This window comes from Pelobates fuscus, chromosome 4 (genome assembly GCF_036172605.1).
Source record: "Pelobates fuscus isolate aPelFus1 chromosome 4, aPelFus1.pri, whole genome shotgun sequence".
In the NCBI taxonomy this organism is placed as follows: domain Eukaryota; kingdom Metazoa; phylum Chordata; class Amphibia; order Anura; family Pelobatidae; genus Pelobates; species Pelobates fuscus.
This window is the reverse complement of record NC_086320.1, coordinates 57,170,975-57,190,508: the sequence shown is the minus strand read 5'-3', so window position 1 is coordinate 57,190,508 and position 19,534 is coordinate 57,170,975. Positions and strand designations below refer to the sequence as shown.

General features: G+C 39.8%; 1 protein-coding gene across 2 annotated transcripts in view; it reads left to right on the top strand.

Moving 5' to 3' along the window:
* Nucleotides 1-19,534, top strand: part of VPS13B (vacuolar protein sorting 13 homolog B) — an 843,188-nt gene that overhangs the window by 365,439 nt on the left and 458,215 nt on the right. For both annotated transcript variants that reach the window (XM_063451210.1, XM_063451211.1), the window contains exons 20-21: nucleotides 712-821; nucleotides 7,609-7,753. In XM_063451210.1, the coding sequence (XP_063307280.1) occupies nucleotides 712-821; nucleotides 7,609-7,753 (255 nt within the window). The remainder of the gene's footprint in view (nucleotides 1-711; nucleotides 822-7,608; nucleotides 7,754-19,534) is intronic.

Genomic DNA, 19,534 nt, shown 5'->3' with positions numbered 1-19,534 from the left:
AAAATGTTCTTGGTTTTCCTAAGCTGCGGAGTATAGCTTTCAGAGCATCATCCTTCTTGTTCGTAATTGACAAGTATTGGTCAAAAAGAAACCTAACCACTCAATCACAATCTAATCTTTTATAAATATTGTAGTATGGCATGCTCTACTTAGTATTTTTAGTCATTCAATTTTTAAACTAAGAATACTTTTTCTAAGCCAGTTTAGTGAATGGAGAGTCACTGATTGGCTGAGAGCATTAGCCAATCAACGACACGCCCCTGCCCGGCAGAACTGCACGCTTCTTGAATCTGAAAATTCAGAAGCCGGAAGCCGCCAGGGGAGGAGTGAAGACCAGTGCTGGAGACAGCTTAGGGGTTAAACAGTTCGAGGTATGAGTGCCTCCGTTATTTAGATGAAGTTGTTTTGGTGCTTGGAGTGTCCCTTTAAGGGACAAGTCATGTCAAGAAAAGAAGTGAACCCGATAGAAAAGCAGGTGTATAAGCCTAGTGTGAATGCAGGGTGCAAGCGAACATTAACTTTAACTTATGCTTGTTTTTCTTTTTTATTTGTTTTTTTGTTGTGTCTGTCAAAGGTGACCATGGGTTGTGGGCAGCATTTACTAGTTTTGGAAAACATTGGAGGCGATCTGTTAAACTACATCATTAATAATATGTAATGTAATAATAGTAGGTTATTTTTATAACTTATGTCTCCGTTTCTCTCTTTTAGGTGCTATACTCCTTGCCAGCGTTCAAGGCATCGCAATCAACGTTGATCCCATATTATACACATGGCTAACATACCTGCCACAGAAAAAAAGCAGCAGACAGCCACAGCAGGTGAGAATGGGCCACGTTAGATTTCATGGCTTTTTAGCTGATTCCACTTGTGAATCATTAGTATAGTATGTCTGGCTCAACCTTACAAAGCATCGTTTTGGGCCTATGACCAAAGCATTGTTTAACACCTATTTTAACTTTCTCAGAACTTTGAAAGAAGTCTGGCATGTAAATGTATACTGGCTGTATTAACGTCAAAGTCAACACTTCTCAATGCTTAAAAAAGAATAATGGCTCAATGATACATGTATTGGCTGTAGAGTGAAAGCCAGTTAAATGCCACTTTTTTTTCTCTCCTTTTTTTTAAAAAAAAAAAAATGTTTTTAAAGGGGGGTGAGATGTGGGAATTCTGAGTATTGTGTCGTCAGAAATCTTACAAAAAACCTCCCCAGAAATGTTTTCGTTAATGTTCTTGCCTCCCTTTTGCTCTGCTGATGAGGTGACTGAGACACAGGATCACAACACTCACTTTCTCTGTCAATGTTGATTCCTCATCCATCCTAAATTAGCAAAAAATGTGTTGACAAAGCGTTTTCAGTCACCAGATTCTCATACATCATATGATCAGGAAAAGCCGAAATCTACAGCAGATGAGAGCCATTTATCCAGCCTAGGGTGACTGTTCTGTCTGGTGTGAAACCTCAGACCTGATTAGATCATTCCTTTCGTATTTGTATAATCGATGGCATTTGTTTATCCCCTTATTCCATCAGCCTGTTCAATCCATGTGAGAGACTATTTATTGAGTTTTACCACTGTATCCATGAAGTGATACTTGCTAAGGCTTAGCATAGCTATTTATCATGTCAACTACGCCTTCAGCTTTTATTACTTTGTTAAAATAGGCACTACATGGGGTTTATTCACAGAGGCTGAGATGAAAATCGGTGCGTGTTTTCATTTAGTGATGGTCCTTAACCCGTTCAATACTGTGCTTTTTTGTGTTTGAGAAAAAATATTAGCTTAACATTTATTTGAAACAATGCATATATAGCTAATACATAACCATATAATAAAACAGCAATTTGTGTGTCAATTACTTTTCCGATAAATTTTAAAACTAAAATTATGTAAAATTACACAACTTATAATTGTTGTTTATTCAGTTATCCCACATATAATACGGGGGAAAAGAAAAGCGTTAGACATTGTCCTTTATCTTGCAATATTGTGCTCATAGTCCAAAATGTGATTATAAAAGCAAAATATATATTTTTGTGTCACATACAGAAGGTGTGATAAGTAAAAATGGTCAAAAGGCTGCTTATAGGTATTTTTAAGGATACTGAAGGCACATTTTAAAAGTGCAGTTTTCTAAAAATATCAACAGAATGCAGAAATAATGTTTGTGTAAGCATAAAGCCCACATACAGTTAGCAGTGTTTATCAATCTTTGTAATGCTAATGCTAATAGTCAAGTGGGAGACCCCATCTCTGACTTTAGGAGTGGTATCACTCATTGAAACTTCCTTTTCTGTTTGAAAGGAGAGGTCTGGCATTTCAACACATGTGCAGACGTTAAATAAGTGGCCAGTAGTTTCTTGTAGAGAAATTAGTTTTTCTCTGCTTGAGAGAAGGCCAAGGTACTGCCATCAATTTTTGTTAATTCCCCCAACCATCACTAGTGATCCTGTGGTCTGGTGGAATTCTCTGTAGACAGCAGTGTTATATTTTTGTACATGTGCAAGAATATAGCATTGACATGCGATCCTGGTAGATGAAGCGTCAGGAGCTGAAGAAAAAAAAGATGCTGGATGAGTAGAAAAACTATAGGTTAAATCTGTTAATATTCTGGACATGTGACAGTCATCATACATTGTCACTAAAGCTAACAAAAAAAACAGCATAATTATATATATATTTTCTTTTTCACATTTTCCTAAAATGGAGACTTAAAGATGCATACATAAATATTAAAAACACAATTATAAAAAGACTTGGCGTATGTGAAACTTAAAAACATCTAGTTTCTTATGTGCATGGCCGCATATAAATAAAAAACATAAGGCAAGTTCAGACTGAGATTTTATCTCTTTCTTTTTTCCCTTTGGGGATATGGGATGTTATTATCCAATTTATTGGTGCTCTATTCTCTTGGAAAAATGTTTAACTCTGAGCTAACCCCACCGGAAATAAATCCCGCAAAATATGGAGTTGAACAGATAGCACATTTAGTGCATGAACTAATTTGGCTTTTTTCAGTAGTCAATTACAAAAATTTCAACTGTCTTAACAAAGTCAAGTAGCTATTGTAGAACACCAATATACAGTGCACCACCAGAGCATCTGTAGTATGGCACTGTTGTCTTAATAGTATGTGGTTGATCTACAGGCAAGACTTAAAGTATGTTTGTGACGGACCGCCTGGCACCCCGACTGGGTGCCTCTGCCAATCACTGCTTCGAGTACTTCCAAGCACTCCACCAGACACCATCAGCACCGTAGTCCCCACTTCCAGTGTTACAGCTTGGCTGGGGTCTTGCCGTCCTCCACCCACCCTGGACCCAAGACCAGGATCCAGCTTCCAGTGGGCAGACCTCTCTTGCTCCAGAGAGTGTAGCGGGCTGCTCTTACAAGAGCAAGTGATTAGAACCTAGAGGAGTATAGTGATATAGCAATCTCCAGAGCAGATACAGCTGTCCCCCCCACACATAAGAAGAGACTCTATGTTGAGGGTAGGCAGGAACTCGTTTAATGGGATCCACAACTGGCCTTATATGCAGGTCCCAATGCAAGGGGCACTCCCCTCTGGACCTGAGAGTAAACCACAGTAGAAACAAATACACAATTACATTGGCTCTCAGATCCAGGACACTCCCATACATAATAAGATAATACCTCCTCTGTGCCTGGAAGATAATTGGGTGAGGCCCTGTACTAATCTAATCCAATTATCTCCAAGCTCAGAAAAACATGCAATACAACAACACCCCAAAAGTACCCCTAAAACACATGGAAACCCTACAAAGGTCATATCCCCTGATAGCCCCGATCTGGGGGACCAACATATTCAAAAATCACCTAGATCGGTTTAGGGGTTTGGGATTTCCATGGAAGTCATAATTTTGACTGACCGTGCACATGGTCCTATGACCAAAACAGTTCCATGAAATCAGTGCTAACGGTCGGTCAACTTTGTTAGTCTTTTACCGGTTTCCCTGCAGGGCCCATAGTCTGTGGGCAGGAGACTGGCAAGCAGGCTCCTCCAGGAGCTCGTGGCAAACTCACGTGGGAAGGGGAGCTTGTCACAATGTTGTCAACAAGTTATGGAAGAAAGATGTCTGCTTGATAAGACTGTTAGACCTGGTTCAGAGATGTTGTTAAAGGGTAAGTATCACTTCTCTCTAGAATGAATCAGTGAAAATCACTTGTGTTCAATATTTTCAAGATGTTTTCAGGTCGGTTTTTAAATGGATGTTAACGTTTTAGCAATCTTCATAATCCAGCTCAAATAAAGCCTGGGCAAATATTGGAAATGAAATAGAAACATTGTTTCTCTGTACTGGCTCTTTATGCTGACTGATAGGTGCAAAGAATAGAGTTTATAACGAATGACAGTGAGACAAGATGGAGGCGCCCATTTGCAGGATAAAGAGGTTTGGATTTCTACATTTAATTTTATTTTTCATGGTTCACAAATACCCATTGAAGGGACACTTATAGGCACCCAGTCCACTTCAGCTCATTGAAGTAGTCTGGGGCACTGTCCCTGTCGCTTTAATCCTGCAATTATAGTTACTGCAGTTATTGATAGACTGCAATACTTACATTGCAGGGTTAACTCCACCTCTAGTGGCTGTCTACTAGTGGCTTTCTACCAGTCTACCTGACAGCCACTGGTGGCACTTCCCAGGAGTGGAACTCCTCACTCTCTGCATGAGGACATCCAGCTTCTGCCAGAACCCCTGTAGGACAACGGAACTTATAATTTCATCAAAACCAGAACCGCCTGACATAACTGGCCATCAAATGAATGTAACGCCTTGACACTGTTGTGATACTCAGATTTAAATTAATATCACGTCTTGAGACTGACATACACTGAGACATTCTTAGATTAAACTGTGTGCTGTAGACTTATGTTATTTTCTGTTATGTTGTTAAATAATATGCTATACCATGAAACTGTAGAGCTACGTATTATCTTTGATGCACATATCTGCCTCAACTAATGTACGTAAAATTCAAATAAACCTTGAATAAATAAATAAAATAAAAAAATGTTTTTCTATAAGGTAGTCCTGATGCGCGTGCGGTGCTTGCCATGCATGCGCATTAGGTTCCGACGGGGGTGGAGAAGCAAGGCAGATTTTTAACCCTTTCTGTACTTTGGAGAGTGTGCGAGGGAGGTGGGCACTGTAGGGTCAACTTTGTATTACTAGCAATATAGTTTACTTTTAAATATAGCGATAAGTACACCTAATATTACATGCCAGGGAAATGGCAGTTCCTCTGTATCCCTTATTACACTGGCACAGGATAACCCCAAAACATATAAAATTTGGTAATGCTCTGTGCAGTGGGCACTGTCACCTATACTGCCAGTATGTATCAGCTACTTGTTTATACAATTGGACGATGGATATATAGTTCACACTTAAATCAGTTACATATTTGAGGAAATAGAGGACATCAGGCAGTGCAGTAGAGCAATTAGGACTGGCAACTAAACTGTAAGGTTGATTTCAAAGCCTAGTGAAAGCCTAGTAAAGCCAAGTGGAACCTATACAAAGGAGACCCATTCTTTCCTAAAAAAAAAAATGACATTTCCCGGAAGTTCTCTTATTGTGTGACTGAACGGCCAGTGGATCCTACAACTTGACATGGTGTGTGCATTTTGAGGCTGTACGTTGCTGATGACACCCGATTTGTCAGTGGTACGGCTCCTGGGCAGTTGTCATCCACTGTCCGTGAAGCAATTTCCTCGCTAGTTTGTGAACTCTGACCAAACTTTGACTGTCGTTTTCCACCCTTTTTATCGCTGATATATCATCTGCAATGTCCCCGAAGCCAACATTTGCTGCCAGAAGCCTGATGAAATTGGGCTGGGCGTCTTCATCAGCAGCATCAGGCCCTGTTACAGAAAGCTGAAACAGCTGCCTTCCCCTTCCCCTTTAACATTTCTACTCCAGCAATAATAGTTGCCAGCTTGGCCTGACAAAGGTATTTTTCTAAACACGCCTGACATGATGGCTGCTTTGGAAACACTTACAGAAACATGGCTGGATCATGCTTACTCCACGTCAGATACTGTCATTAGTTTGCGGTTTCATCTATTTTATTATTTTTCTATGGGCAGTTACAGTATAAAGGTTAGACAAGGATTATTTTAGGGCTATGCTTTAGCCAAGCAATTTTTTACTGTAGAATTCAAACATCATTTTTTTTCTTGCTTCTAGGAATGAATGGAAATTCAGGTAATTTTAGAGTACCGGTAGTTTATTTAAAATTCAAATCATTATAAAACTCTTAACTTTGCACTTTACACCAGGGATTCCAAACCATTGAATTAGGATTCTGCATGCAAATAGTTGTTTAGTCCTATGGCATATTATCTTTTGTGCCCCTTATTCCCCGGGTCTCCAATACTCCAATCCCTTAGTCCTCTGGTCTCTTAGTACCTAGCTTACTTTAACGTAATACTCTGAACTTTTATCCTTTACTTCAGGGTGCATTATTGGTGGCGTTGCTCAGCAATACTTGGGGTTCTGCGTTTTGGGAACCTCATATTTGCTTCTTCAGAACTCTTATTCCCTGATCTATTAGCCTTATGTCTTCCAGTACCAATAACTGCTACCAAATACTGGGACCTGGTCCAAATTGATTTAAAAACAAAAACAAAGCATACATAAAATGCCTGCAACATGGAGATATAAACAATTGAACATAATTAGTTTTGTGATGACACATTACATGGTTTAGTGATGGCACTTTACCCAACACTGTAGCCTAAAGACATTAAAAAAAAAAAAAAAAAAAAAGAACATTGCTGTTATTTATGTTTATCTGTGTAAATGTATTTCATTTTTTTGAATTCTTTATTTTTGTAGTGCAGTGATTGGAATACATAGTAAATAAGACATGCAATTAAGATTTTACATAGGCAGTAGAATGCTAGTAAATGCTTTTTTTATATGCTAATAAACAGATGCACAAATATCGCAGTAAGAGGTAAGACTTGAAACTGCAGATATATGCTTAAACACTACTATTGATGCTTATGACATCTCAGTTTCACAGAGCCACATTAGGGTGACCTGTCTGCATGGTCACAATCAGCCGATCCCCTTTGGGCACCAAGTACAGTCTCTCAGAGGGACGAGCTGCTGGGAAACTGTAGGTCCAGTGGGGGACTGGCGCGAGGCGTTTATGTGATGTCGGTAGAGACTAACGCTGCTTGAGGGTCGAGAAAGTGCATAGAGTGTAAATATATTATGTTATACATAGGTAAAATAGAGAGATCATCACATTGTCATCCAATTTGCTGAGTGAATTGTGGTAGCCAAGAAGGTCCATGATAACTAATACTCTGTTAATGTTATTGCCACAACTGAGATGGTTCTTTATAAATGTTAACATTTTCTTTTAATTCATTTATATAAATATGCTTGAATTTAATTATTGTTAATTAATTTTTAAAGCCCCCATATTTTGAAGCGTTATACCGTAGAGCAGAGTGTACAAGGTTCCCTTCCTCCCCCCGTGATGGGGTAGAACATGTGATCTCTTCTCCTTAGCCCTTCGTTAAATAACACTACATAAATTATTCTCTCGTCTTCCTCCTCAGGCTCTGGGATCCGTTGCTCTTCCTGTGTCACTATCAAGGAAGAAGGAGGATGAAGTGTCAGTTGGCAGTGCGCCCCTGGGAAAGCAGGCATCGAATCAGCCGTCTGAGTATGCCAGCAGCCCTGTCAAAACAAAAACCGTAACAGGTACACACTCTTCTCAAGCTGCATAAAATACCTATCGGGGACTTTTAGTGGGTCAGCTGTGCAAACATGCTTGTGCACCTCTGGGCTCTGCACAAAAACTCCCTCTGTTAGAGATTTAACGCTTATAATTAAAAGCCATCCGTTTTTATTATTCCTTCGGCTCAGGTTCTGTTTTTTTATCCAAATTTAAAACTTCTGTTTTGCTCATTTTGTTGTAAAATAACACTGAAGTTGTAGCCTCTGTTTTTACATTAATTTATTTAATTTCAAATTATTTATTTGGTTCCCGACTCGTATGATAATATTTTTTTCTCCTTATCTCTTTGTAACATACTTGTCTCGTATGTCCACCTCTTCAGGTTCTATTGGACTATGATTCCCATAGTTCGCTGGACTCTAATTAATTGGATTCAAAGAATTGAAGTTCAATAGCAATTGGAGTGTCAAGATGTGACACCTCTTTACTGATAGGTTTATGCTAAATTTAAAAAAACACAATTTTGGAACTTAATTTTTCACTTGTTAACACATTCAAATGGCCGATAATTTTGCTTAGTGTACAGATTTTTGTTATTTTTATAGCCTGCTTCTTACCCCTCCCTGTTCATCATGTTCGAAACAAAGTTAAAGTTCAGAAATATATTATCCCTCTGTGGATATTGAATACACGAGGCGTGATCTTGACCTAAGTTTTTACATTGTTAGCCAGATGAATTACAGGTCATCCTTCAGTCAGCCTGTGAAAATGTACATGTTTAAATATTTCTTAACTTGGTGTCTCAGGCACACACCAATGAAAGGGACTTTGTCTCTTTTGAGTTTATCCATTTTTAATACTTTTTATTGTGGTCACTTAGCAACAGAGCTGCTAAATTTATGCCAAAATTAGAAAGTAAGTTGTGACTGATCCTCAGCGTGGCTGTTTTTCTTTCCCCAAACTCTTATTTTTTTTTTTTTTTTTTTTTTTTTTTTTTTTTTTTAAATGCATGGTTTACTAAATAGATATCATGATTTTCAGGTATTTTTTTTTAGGATTATTGCGTCCTCTCGTGACATTTCTACTACTGGTGACATTTCTTGCTTGGTTTAGGGTATACTTTGGAAAACATCAAATAAATGGTTATTTGTTTTTATGAATTTTCTTGGTAAATATTCAGTGGAAGGGACAACCAAATAGTGTTAATTGAGATCCTCCTAACAATCCTGAGGTTTCAGATTTTATATGTCGTATGTAGTGGGATAACCTTCTGAGATATATACGGTTTTGTCCTCTGGCCTATATGTAACTGACCCACTGTTCGTGCAACGATAGACTCTTATTTGTATGTATCCATATATTGTTTGTTTCCAAACATGTGACAACAGTGTATATATGGAGGTCAGAGCAGTAGAAGATTCTTTCAAGAAAGCACCTTATAGTTCCTAGAATTGCAGGGTGCATATTCATTACAGATGACCTCTGACTGGTAATAATCAGGAAACATGTAAATGCTCACTTTGAAGTTAGAGGTTGAGTATTGCATCAGCTACAGGGTCATCTTTACACAACGGTCACAAGATCACCCATTTAGGGATGAGAGGAGACTCACATTTAAAGTACTTTCTATAGAGAAGTGCTAACTATACCCCTTACTCCAATTCCATCTGCCAACAGATTGGAAGGCTCAAGTATGGTCAAGCAGGTGTATCTAACTGGTAGCTTATCAGCTGCTGTGGGAAAAAACTCACTTGATGTACATAACCGTGGCATGTAGCTGACGTACAGCACTTGATGTACATAATAGCGGTATGCAGCTTAAGAGGAGCTGCACGTTAAAAAATAAAGTGACTGCATTAGCTGTACATTGCGATTTTACTTCTAAAGTTAGTTGTTTTACTATGAAACTCTGCTTCTTAGAAACTCTCCCCTGGAACTCAGTTCCCTAGTCATTAAAGATTCTAAGACGACATTCTTTTTTATTTCTTTGTTTCATAATGATGATTGCCATTGCTGTTTGAACTGAAACTGTCACTTCTCTGCAAATTGCAATATTGAAAATCAAGCCCAATTGAAGTGATTCAACCTAGAAGCCACAAAAACCACACTATCAAATCAAGGAAACCTCTATGTGTGATCCCTATTAGAAGACACGCTGTTTCCAAAGTACAGCGCAAGAAATTAGAATCCCAAGACTGCCCTATCAGATCAATCCTGTGCAATGCCAGATCAATAAGGAACAAAACAGCTGTTATTGAAACATGCAAATTAGCGTTTGTGACAAACTCCGCTTTCCAAATGAGTTTGCCACAAGCTCCTGGAGGAACCTGCTTGCCAGCCTTCTTCCCACAGACTATGGACCCTGTAAAATGTAATGTAAAAGTCTCCACCCTGGAGACCACCCGGGAGCTTGATAAGCCTAATTGCTATGTTAAAGGAGCACTATAGGGTCAGGAACACAAACATGTATTCCTGACCCCATAGGGTTAAACCCCCCATCTAGCCACACTGGTCCCCTCATGCCTCCCTAAATATAGCAACATCTTACTTGTATTTAAGTCTGGAGCTTTAACTCTGAATGCTGTTTGCCTCAAAAAAACAAGCAGTCTGCTGACATCAGCAGAAGTGGTAGCCTGATCCAATCACAGTGCTTCTCCATAGGATTGGCTGAGATGTCAAGAAGGCAGATCAGGGGCAGAGCCAGCACAATTCAAACACAGCCCTGGCCAATCAGCATATCCTCATAGAGATGAATTGGATCAACGAATCTCTATGAGGAAAGTTCAGTGTCTGAATGCAGAGGGAGGAGATACTGAATGTGTGGATGCATTTTAGGCAGCCATGACCCAGGAAGGATCTCTAACAGCCATCTAAGGAGTGGCCAGTGAAGTTATCACTAGGCTGTAATATAAACACTGCATTTTCTCTGAAACAAGCAGTGTTTACAGCAAACGGCCTGAAGGTAATGATTCTACTCACCAGAACAAATGCAATAAGCTGTAGTTGTTCTGGTGACTATAATGTCCCTTTAAGACTAATTGCTGATTTGTAACAATTTTCACCGCAGTATTCTAAGTGTTTGTCTGGGTGGCCACATTTCGTATGGACGACCACGAGGTGGGGGCCATCTTGTTTGCATGAACACAGGCAGCGGTGTTTGGTCGTCGACTTCATGGAACTATTTTCGGACCCTGAAACTACCGAACACCGCCGGACTTCCATGATCGCCTGTGTTCGGTTTTATAACACTTAGAAAGACACTGTTTTGTGGAAACGTTACCACGAACAAGGTGAACAAGCTCCAGGGTAAGAACATTGACTATGTTTGGTAGTTTGTTTGGTTTTTAAACTACCGAACTAGACTGACCGCAAGCCCTAATTCTCTGGAACTGTTTTGGGCATGGGACAATGCGTGCGGTCGATCAAATTATGACTTCCAGGAAATCCTTGATCTGATCTGGGTGATTTTTGAATAATGGTCACCCAGATCAGGGCTATCAGGGGATGTGACGTTTGTGGGTTTTTTAAATGTATTTTTAAGGTACTTTTGGGGTGTTTGTTAAATGTGGGTTTTTTTGTGCCTGGAGATAGTTTTGTACCGTTCCTGACTCAATTATCTCCCAGGCATAGTGGAGGGATTATCCTGTTTTCTGTGGGAGTGTCATGGGTGTGCTCAACTGTATTTAAAACTGTATAAAACCATGGCCAGATTATAAGTATTCCAGCTTGTACTCCCAGAACTATGTGTCATCTGGTTACTGGGAGGGGAAGGGCTAATCACAAATCACTGTTCCAGTGTGGAGGATTCAACGGGGAAAGTCCTTGTAAGGACTAGAACTCCCAGGACTGAGTGTTGTCCAGTGCCTGGGGGTTGCTAGAACAAGTTCCCCATTCGGCTTCAGGAGGGAGCAGTTCAAGGACCTCAGTCAAGCCACGACGACTGTGAGCAGAAGTGCTGCAGTTTGTCCCCTGTTCTAGCTACAGGGAGCTGCGTTACAAAATTACAGAATCATGGCTAGATAAAAATGCAGAGCCTATTCTAGAGGCAGCTATTCCAGGCAATTACACTGTGTTCCACTGCCCGAGACAAGATGGCAAGGGAGGTGGAGTTATGATCTGTGTCAAATCATCCTTAAATTCCAGACCAATATCAGTCTACAAACCCAAATCTTTTGAATACGTAGATACCAGCGTTTCAATAGATAGAGGATTCCGGATACTGTTAATATACAAAACCCCAGGAGATGGGAAGAGATTTCTTCAGGAACTTTTGACTGGTTTAATCCTTGAACACCCCAGATGGCTTATTTTAGGAGACTTCAACACTTTTGATGACACCCTATCCCTGCTTGGGCAGAATCTCCTCAGCCTGATGAGTGCACTATGCTTCACACAAATCCACCTACAGAAAAGTTCATACACTTGATTTAGTGTTCCAGTCTGGACTAGAAGTGTCACCAGTAACTGTAAATCCAGTTGTTTGGTCAGACCCCCATTCCATTCACTTTTCCATTGTATCACAATCAGCCAGATCCCAGTCTTAGAACCTGGTCAAACACCGCTCATTATAAGTTTTGACGCCATTGGATGTAACATCACATATGGATCTAAGTGAACTTATGGGCACCTGTGAAGACCCCAGCTCCTTAGTCCGACTCTACAACAAAACCATGAGAGACACCCTAGAAAGCATTGCACCAACTCACATATGCACTGTCAAAACCAACAACAATGCTCCGTGGTTTGATAGCACCATCAGAGAAATGAAGAGAACAGGCTGTAAACTCGAGAGAAAGTGGCGCAGGACACATAATCCAGAAGATAAAGCTGCTCTTACCAAACATCTAAATGAATATCAATTCAAGATAACTCAGAAATAAATCTTCATTTTTTTCACGCAAAATTGCACTCTCCCACAATAGACCCAGGCAACTGTTTCGCACAGTAGAAAGACTCTGCAAAACAGCATGCATGCATATCCCCACCAAGGATAAGTGTGAAGCATTTGCGATCTTCTTCAGAGACAAGATTTCCTCAATCCGAGCCTCTATCACAGCAGGCCAAATAGTTACACACCAGAACCACTACAATGGAATGCCAGATTGCCCCAATGGTCCACTTTCACAAATGTGGATATAAAGGGAGTTAAAAGAGCCATACAAAAGTTGCAACCTAGTACATGTGACTTAGACCCTGCTCCAACTCAGCTTATATCCACATGCATTGAAACATTAGACCCAGACTGCATGGCTAATTACAGAGCAGTATCCAACCTTCCATTTCTGAGAAAAATAATTGAAAAAGTAGTGGCAACTCAACTGGAGGCCCATCTATCAAGCTTGAACATCTTTGATCCTTTCCAGTCAGATTTCAGATGCCGCCACAGCCCTGAAACAACACCAGTCTGAGTGCTAAATGCTCTAATTATGGCGAGAGACACAGGTGATTACTCCATCCTAATCCTCTTGGATCTCTCAGATGCATTTGACACCATTGACCATAGGATTTTAATAGAGTGCTTGCTGCACATCTGTGGTCTAAGAGGCACAGTCCCTAACTGGTTTAAATCTTTCCTCACTGGTAGATCACAGAGAGTAACATCAGGATTAAGCTCATCGGCACCAACAGAACTGGCCTGCGGAGTTCCACAAGGATCCATCTTGTCTCACATGCTATTTGCAATTTACTTGCTACCACTGTGGGACATCATTAGGCAACATGGTCTAAGGTATAACTTTTACGCTGATGACACACAACTCTACTTCTCCTTTGCTTCAGATAACACCGACCCAACAGGCAGCATCAACAGTTGCTTAGCAGACCTCATAGAATGGATGAATACTAGTTGGCTTAAAGTGAACCCGGACAAACCAGAATTACTCTTGGTGAGGGGACCCAGGGCAACGAAAATATCCCATGATCACCCAACTGGCCTGGAGCTTAGAGGCTCTAAACTCATTAGTTCATCAAAGGTACAAAACCGCAGAGTGCTGATTGACTCTGGACTATCATTTAAACAGCAGATTTCCTCCATAATAAAATATGCCTACTTTCTTCTGAAAAACATAGCCAGGATAAAACACTTAATTCCACCGGATGATATGCCAACATTAATCCATGCAGTTGTTTCCCCTTGGCTAGATTACTGCAAGGTACTTTACTTGGGCCTCCCAGAAAAAGAACTCCATCGCCTTTAGACTGTACAAAATGCAGCAGCCAGACTACTGACCAATCCAACTCGCTCCTGCCACATAACACCTATTTTCCACTCCCTGCATTGGCTTCCAATTAAATGGCGAACATATTTTAAAATTGGCCTGCTAACCTTCAAAGCATTAAACAATCAAGGCCCAACAGTACCTGAAAGAGCTCCTGACACCCTACATTCCATCCCGTTCACTTCGGTCTGCCAGCAATCCTTCCTGTCAGTGCCAAGAATAAAGACAGACTCAGGTTCCAGGGCATTCAGCCACGCTGCCCCTACCTTCTGGAACTCTTTACCGTGTGCAATCAGAGAAGCACCGTCCTTACATACTTAAAAAAAAAAAAAAAGCTAAAGACCCACCTCTTCCATCAGGAATCAGTCCGGTCAGCTGACCTTCAGAAACTCCTAACATTTATGTCTTTATGTTTGTATATTTGTAAAGTGCTTTGAGTCTCACAGGGAGAAAAGCGCTATAGAAATCACAAATTATTATTATTAAATTAAAAAATTAAATATATTATAACAGTGATTGGCAGGGAACCAAAATGTAGGCACCTATTTTCTGGATATAAATGGTACGATTTTCAGAATTAAATTTTATTTTCAGATCTCATTAAAATAAATTAGTCAAATATAGGGAATAATTAATCATAATATTTAAAAAAGTGACATCTCCCTTTTAACAGGTTAATGTTGATAAAATTCAGCTCTAGTTATTTTCCTAAAATAATACTAAACTCTTATTTTAACGTATATTATGTTTACTTATCTCCTATATTTAATAATTATGTATTTGTGAGGTTTGACATCTCTTTATCCTGCAACTTGGCACATGCATCTTTGCTAGCTCCCTGTCATCTTTGGTACATTGCTCTGTCCTTTGCACATGGCAGTCAGCCTTGAGAAAGCATACAGACAGAGAAATTAAATGGTTCTATTTATTTTCCTCATCTGTAATGTGTGCCCTTGCTGTGGCAGGATTGAAAAGGATTGTGCGGTCATTTGATAAATCATTAATATACATGTAGAAATAAAACCGAGTATTGCATTAACGAGGTTAATGCAAGGTTTGGGTGATGTTCAATGTATTATTTAATGGAGTTAATACAATCTAAATATAAATTCAACGTTTTTGATAATGGTTTTTATCAGTGATGTTGTGCTTTTTCTTTACGAACCAAGGCAAAAAATAAAGTCAAGCCTCGTTACCTCGGTTTGGTTTAATGTGCAGACTGATACTTTAGTTGTCTTCAACATTTCTCATGCTTCGAAATAGTACAAATCTGCCCTGATTGAGTACTGTTTAGAATCGCTGATAAGTGAAAATAAATAGTTCATTACTGTTCTTTTGTACCAAATATATTTTCATATAAACATCAGCTGAAAAGTTGGTTACAAAATGAGAATCCAAATTTTGGCTCTGTGGGATCTTCCCACAAACATTTAAATAGTAACCACCCAAAAAACTCTGAGAATGTATTGAAGTTCCCAGAAAATGCTGACTTTGCTAACTGGATGAGTGACCTTTTTCGAAAAGGTTCCACCGTATTACTGCAGAACATGCTCTAAAGAAAACATCAGACAGGTCTATTGGAACATAAATGGACTGCGTTTGTCCTTTGTGGAGTGCGTTAGCAAGCTGGAATTGGCAAGACAAAGAAAGACATGTTCAGGATTAGCAGAGAACAAAACTGCGTGGAGTTAAACATCTTAACAGTTGAGAAAAATGCTTTGTTATATTGTTGGTGATACGATATTTGAAAAATATTATATCACGAATCAAAGTATTTCTATCGCTCTTTTTTCAAGACCTCAGGAAAAGCGAATTGTTTTAGATCAGATTAGATACATGTCACTTTAATTACTGTTTATCTGGGTATATGATTATATTTAAAGCTAAACGTATTTGGAAATGTTCAATTTGAGCAGGTAATAAATGTCCAATTTTTCTGAAGCTTTACCCAAGAGGTTTGCGTGCTTCTAACAAAAGGAAGTTACTTGCGCTGATTGTGTGTCGGATGAAGATCCTAATTTTTAAACAAGCACTTATTAAAAAAAAACAAAAAAAAAAAAACAACCTACATGATGTGTTTGTGACAATCTTCGAGGTGGCTGGAGGCACATCAGTTTGTCACAATACACTGATTTTAAGCCACAGATTTAGAGCATTACAGAGAAAAACAATACACCCCATGTTTCTTGCCACCAGTCATTACTAAACACTTGAATACATTCCTATTTCTCCAAGCAAGTGTGTTGCTCTTGACAACTTGACGGAATTTCTGAACGCAATCCTTTTCTTGCTCTCCAAAAGAAATGATTTTATTTTCTTTGGACTGCTTATTGCGAGTGAAATGTTGTGATTTAACAGTTATTTTTAGTATTGGGAAGAAGCCACCTCTGCACTTACACAATGCCGAGGTGTGAGTCCCATAGAATGAAGGCATCTGTAATGAATATGCACCCTGCAATTCTGGGAACCGTTTACAGTGGGTTTTTTTCATGTACGGCACAGTTCATTCATTGCTAACATCACACAAAAAGTAATCTACACCCTACTGCCTGTAATAAGGCCATAAATTCCAGCGGGGGGGATCTGGTGATATCATAAACCACAAGAGCAAAACGCGAGTAGTTTAATAATGTCACCGGAACTCTTAGATAGAATTGCAGTCTTTATTTTTATGAAGCATTTGGGTGTATTTTATTTACTGTAATACATGGTAACCAAAAAAATAACACGCTGATTTGTGCATCTTGGGAAACTGTTTACGGCTATAAATTTGATGATTGAATGAGATATTGTAAGGAAAATCTCAAAGCCGACTCTAAATTGGATTTGGTTTTGATAACCTAGTAAAGGCTCCTTACTCATTAAATTTGAATGGCAAAGCACCAATACTTTAAAGCACAAGGGGTATTTAAACATCTGTACAAGCGATACCTGGTTACACAGCTGTAGGAGTAAGCCCCTAGCTCTGTGCACCATCACTAAAGCAAAGCATTGCATCCTTCCTGGAGAGGTCAGGGCTGAATTAACATGTGATCAGAACTTCTAATTATCTGTAATTCTTTAACTAGGAAAAGGCCAATCCTTGCCGAAATAAGGCAATCAATGGAATCTACAAAAATGTTTTATATTTTTATCAATTACGAATTAGTGATTTCCTGTGAGGTTTAAGAAGACTGTGGACATCCTCATGCAAAGCCTGAGGACATCCAGGGTCTTTTCATGGCATCAAACTTTGTAAAGGGCCAGGAAGCACACTGGAGGCATGCTTAACCTGCAATTTAAAGGGAAAGTATAGTGTCAGGAAAACAAAACAAAAATTGAATACTGCTTTCCTATGAGGTTTTGGGTGATGCCGTATGTCCTCGTGCATAGCGTGAGGATGTCCATCTTTAGTTAAACGACCATAAGTCACCTAGCCTTCCAGAAGTCAATCTAGTGGCTGTGTGGCAGACAGCCACTAGAGGTGCAGTTAACCCTAGCAGGTAAGTGTCATAGTTTTAAAAACTGCAATAATTACCACTGCAGGTTTAAGGACTTGGGACACTCCACTTCAATGTGCTAAAGTGGTCTGGGGGGCTACAGGGCCGGCGCATCCATAAGTCACAGCGCTCCCTCCTGCCAGTCACTCAGTGTAGCGTGGCCGAGTGGAGTGGACCGTGGTACAGGAGGATCTTTTTCCTCTACCTGGCCGGACTGACAGGAAGTTCTCACTGAGAGAGCACTTCCTGTCAGTCCGGCTGAGTACAGGAATCAGAAGCTCCTGTACCGCAGTCCGCTCCACTCCACTCGGCCACGCTACAAGAAAGGTAATAAGGCATGCAAGGGAGGAAGTGGAGCAGACCACTAAGGGGGAGGGAGAGGTGGAGGAGGACGCTAAGACAGTGGAGGGAAGGGAAAAGAAACACTAAGGGGGTGGACCACTAAAAGGAACACTATGGGGAGCGGGGGGGGGGAGGAACCACTAAGGAATAGGAAGGGGAGAGGAACACCAAGGAACATGGAGGGGAGAAAGACACACAGAGGGACATGAGAGGGTAGAAAGACACACAGATGGGGCTGGAGATGTAAGAGACACACAGATGGGGCTGTGGATGTAAGAGACACACAGAAGGGCCTGGGGGTGGAAAACAAAGGTGTTGAGGTGAATATGACACAGATAGGTTATTAATCCTAGAAAGTTCTGTTAAATAAGCCATTTAAGGATTTAAGGAGTGCTTGCTGTGACTCTGCTGCTCTGAATACTTTCACTACACTTCTTTCTTTGTACACATGCATTTCTATTCCTGTAGGATAAAATTAATTAGCCGTTGGCCTCAGGACATTCATAGATCTGTATTTAGTCATGTTCCTGCTTATACACAGGTTAGATAATCAGACTCAGCCATTTAGGCTGCTCTAAATGTATTATAAAACCACTGTTTGTATGGCCAGAGTCACCAAGTCCTGACCAAGAAATGATGGATACCCAAAATGATTCTAAACTTCAGGTAGCCTTGGCTAATAGATCTTTTCAACAAAAGAAATATAGGATCTACCTCTTCATCAAATCACCCAACCTGTCTGAGAAAGGATTTTGTTGTGTTCTATCATATATCGAAATCCAACATCTCAATAAAGCATTGTATCCTAATTTAGCTAAATGCCACATGCTCTATTAGAGATGACTAGATCTCTCTAAACTTGACATTATATTTTGAAAAACTCCAGTAGCAATCTTTTGGGGTGTCATGTTTTAATGATGACTTCTGAGTGTACTATAACCAATGTAACATTTCCAACAGGATAGACATATGGTCATTACACGGCTTGTTCCACGAACAGGTAAACAACATTATTCCTGAATATACAAAGAAAGAGGAGCAGAAGGTAATCGTCCTTAGAATTCCAACTAGTGAAATTATCTGTAGTTAAATTAACCTTTTCATTGCCAGGGGCCGAAACAAAATATCACCCTGTAGTCTAGGATTGTTGTCTCGATCTTCGCAGTATACTCATTTTACCTAAATCCATGGGTTTCTACTCTTACATTGTGCTCTCTTCCCCCCCCCCCCCCAGATATTCGAAATATTTTTCAGTGTCTTGGATTAATGCTCTGTGAACTGCGTGATCACGGTTTATTCATGCCTGCTGCGTAGTTCTTGAGCACTCATTAAGATGAGCAAGATCAGCAGGGATTTCATACTGGGGTTAGCCAGCAGCGCATGAACTGAACAATCCAAGTCATTTCTTATAGTGTTCTATTAATTCCCACTGTGCATGTAGCGAATGGCCGAGATAACATGCGCTAACAGTTCGCTTGTAAAAAGATATCTATAGTGAACATTTCCAATTATTGGTGTTAAGTGCTCATTATTGCGAAGTATTGTGTTGTTTTCCAGTAGAGATAGCTGTATCACTTACACAAAAGGATCTACTAGAATCTCTAACGAATTGAGTGACACTGTATTGTTAATCAGTTACGCTGAATATGTAACAATGTCAGCATTTTTGATTGATGGAGTTTATACGTGGTTTGTTACACTGTATAGCTGCTCAGTATGTAACATGGTGGTCACTTCCTTGATAGTTTAGGAAATGTTGCTCCGA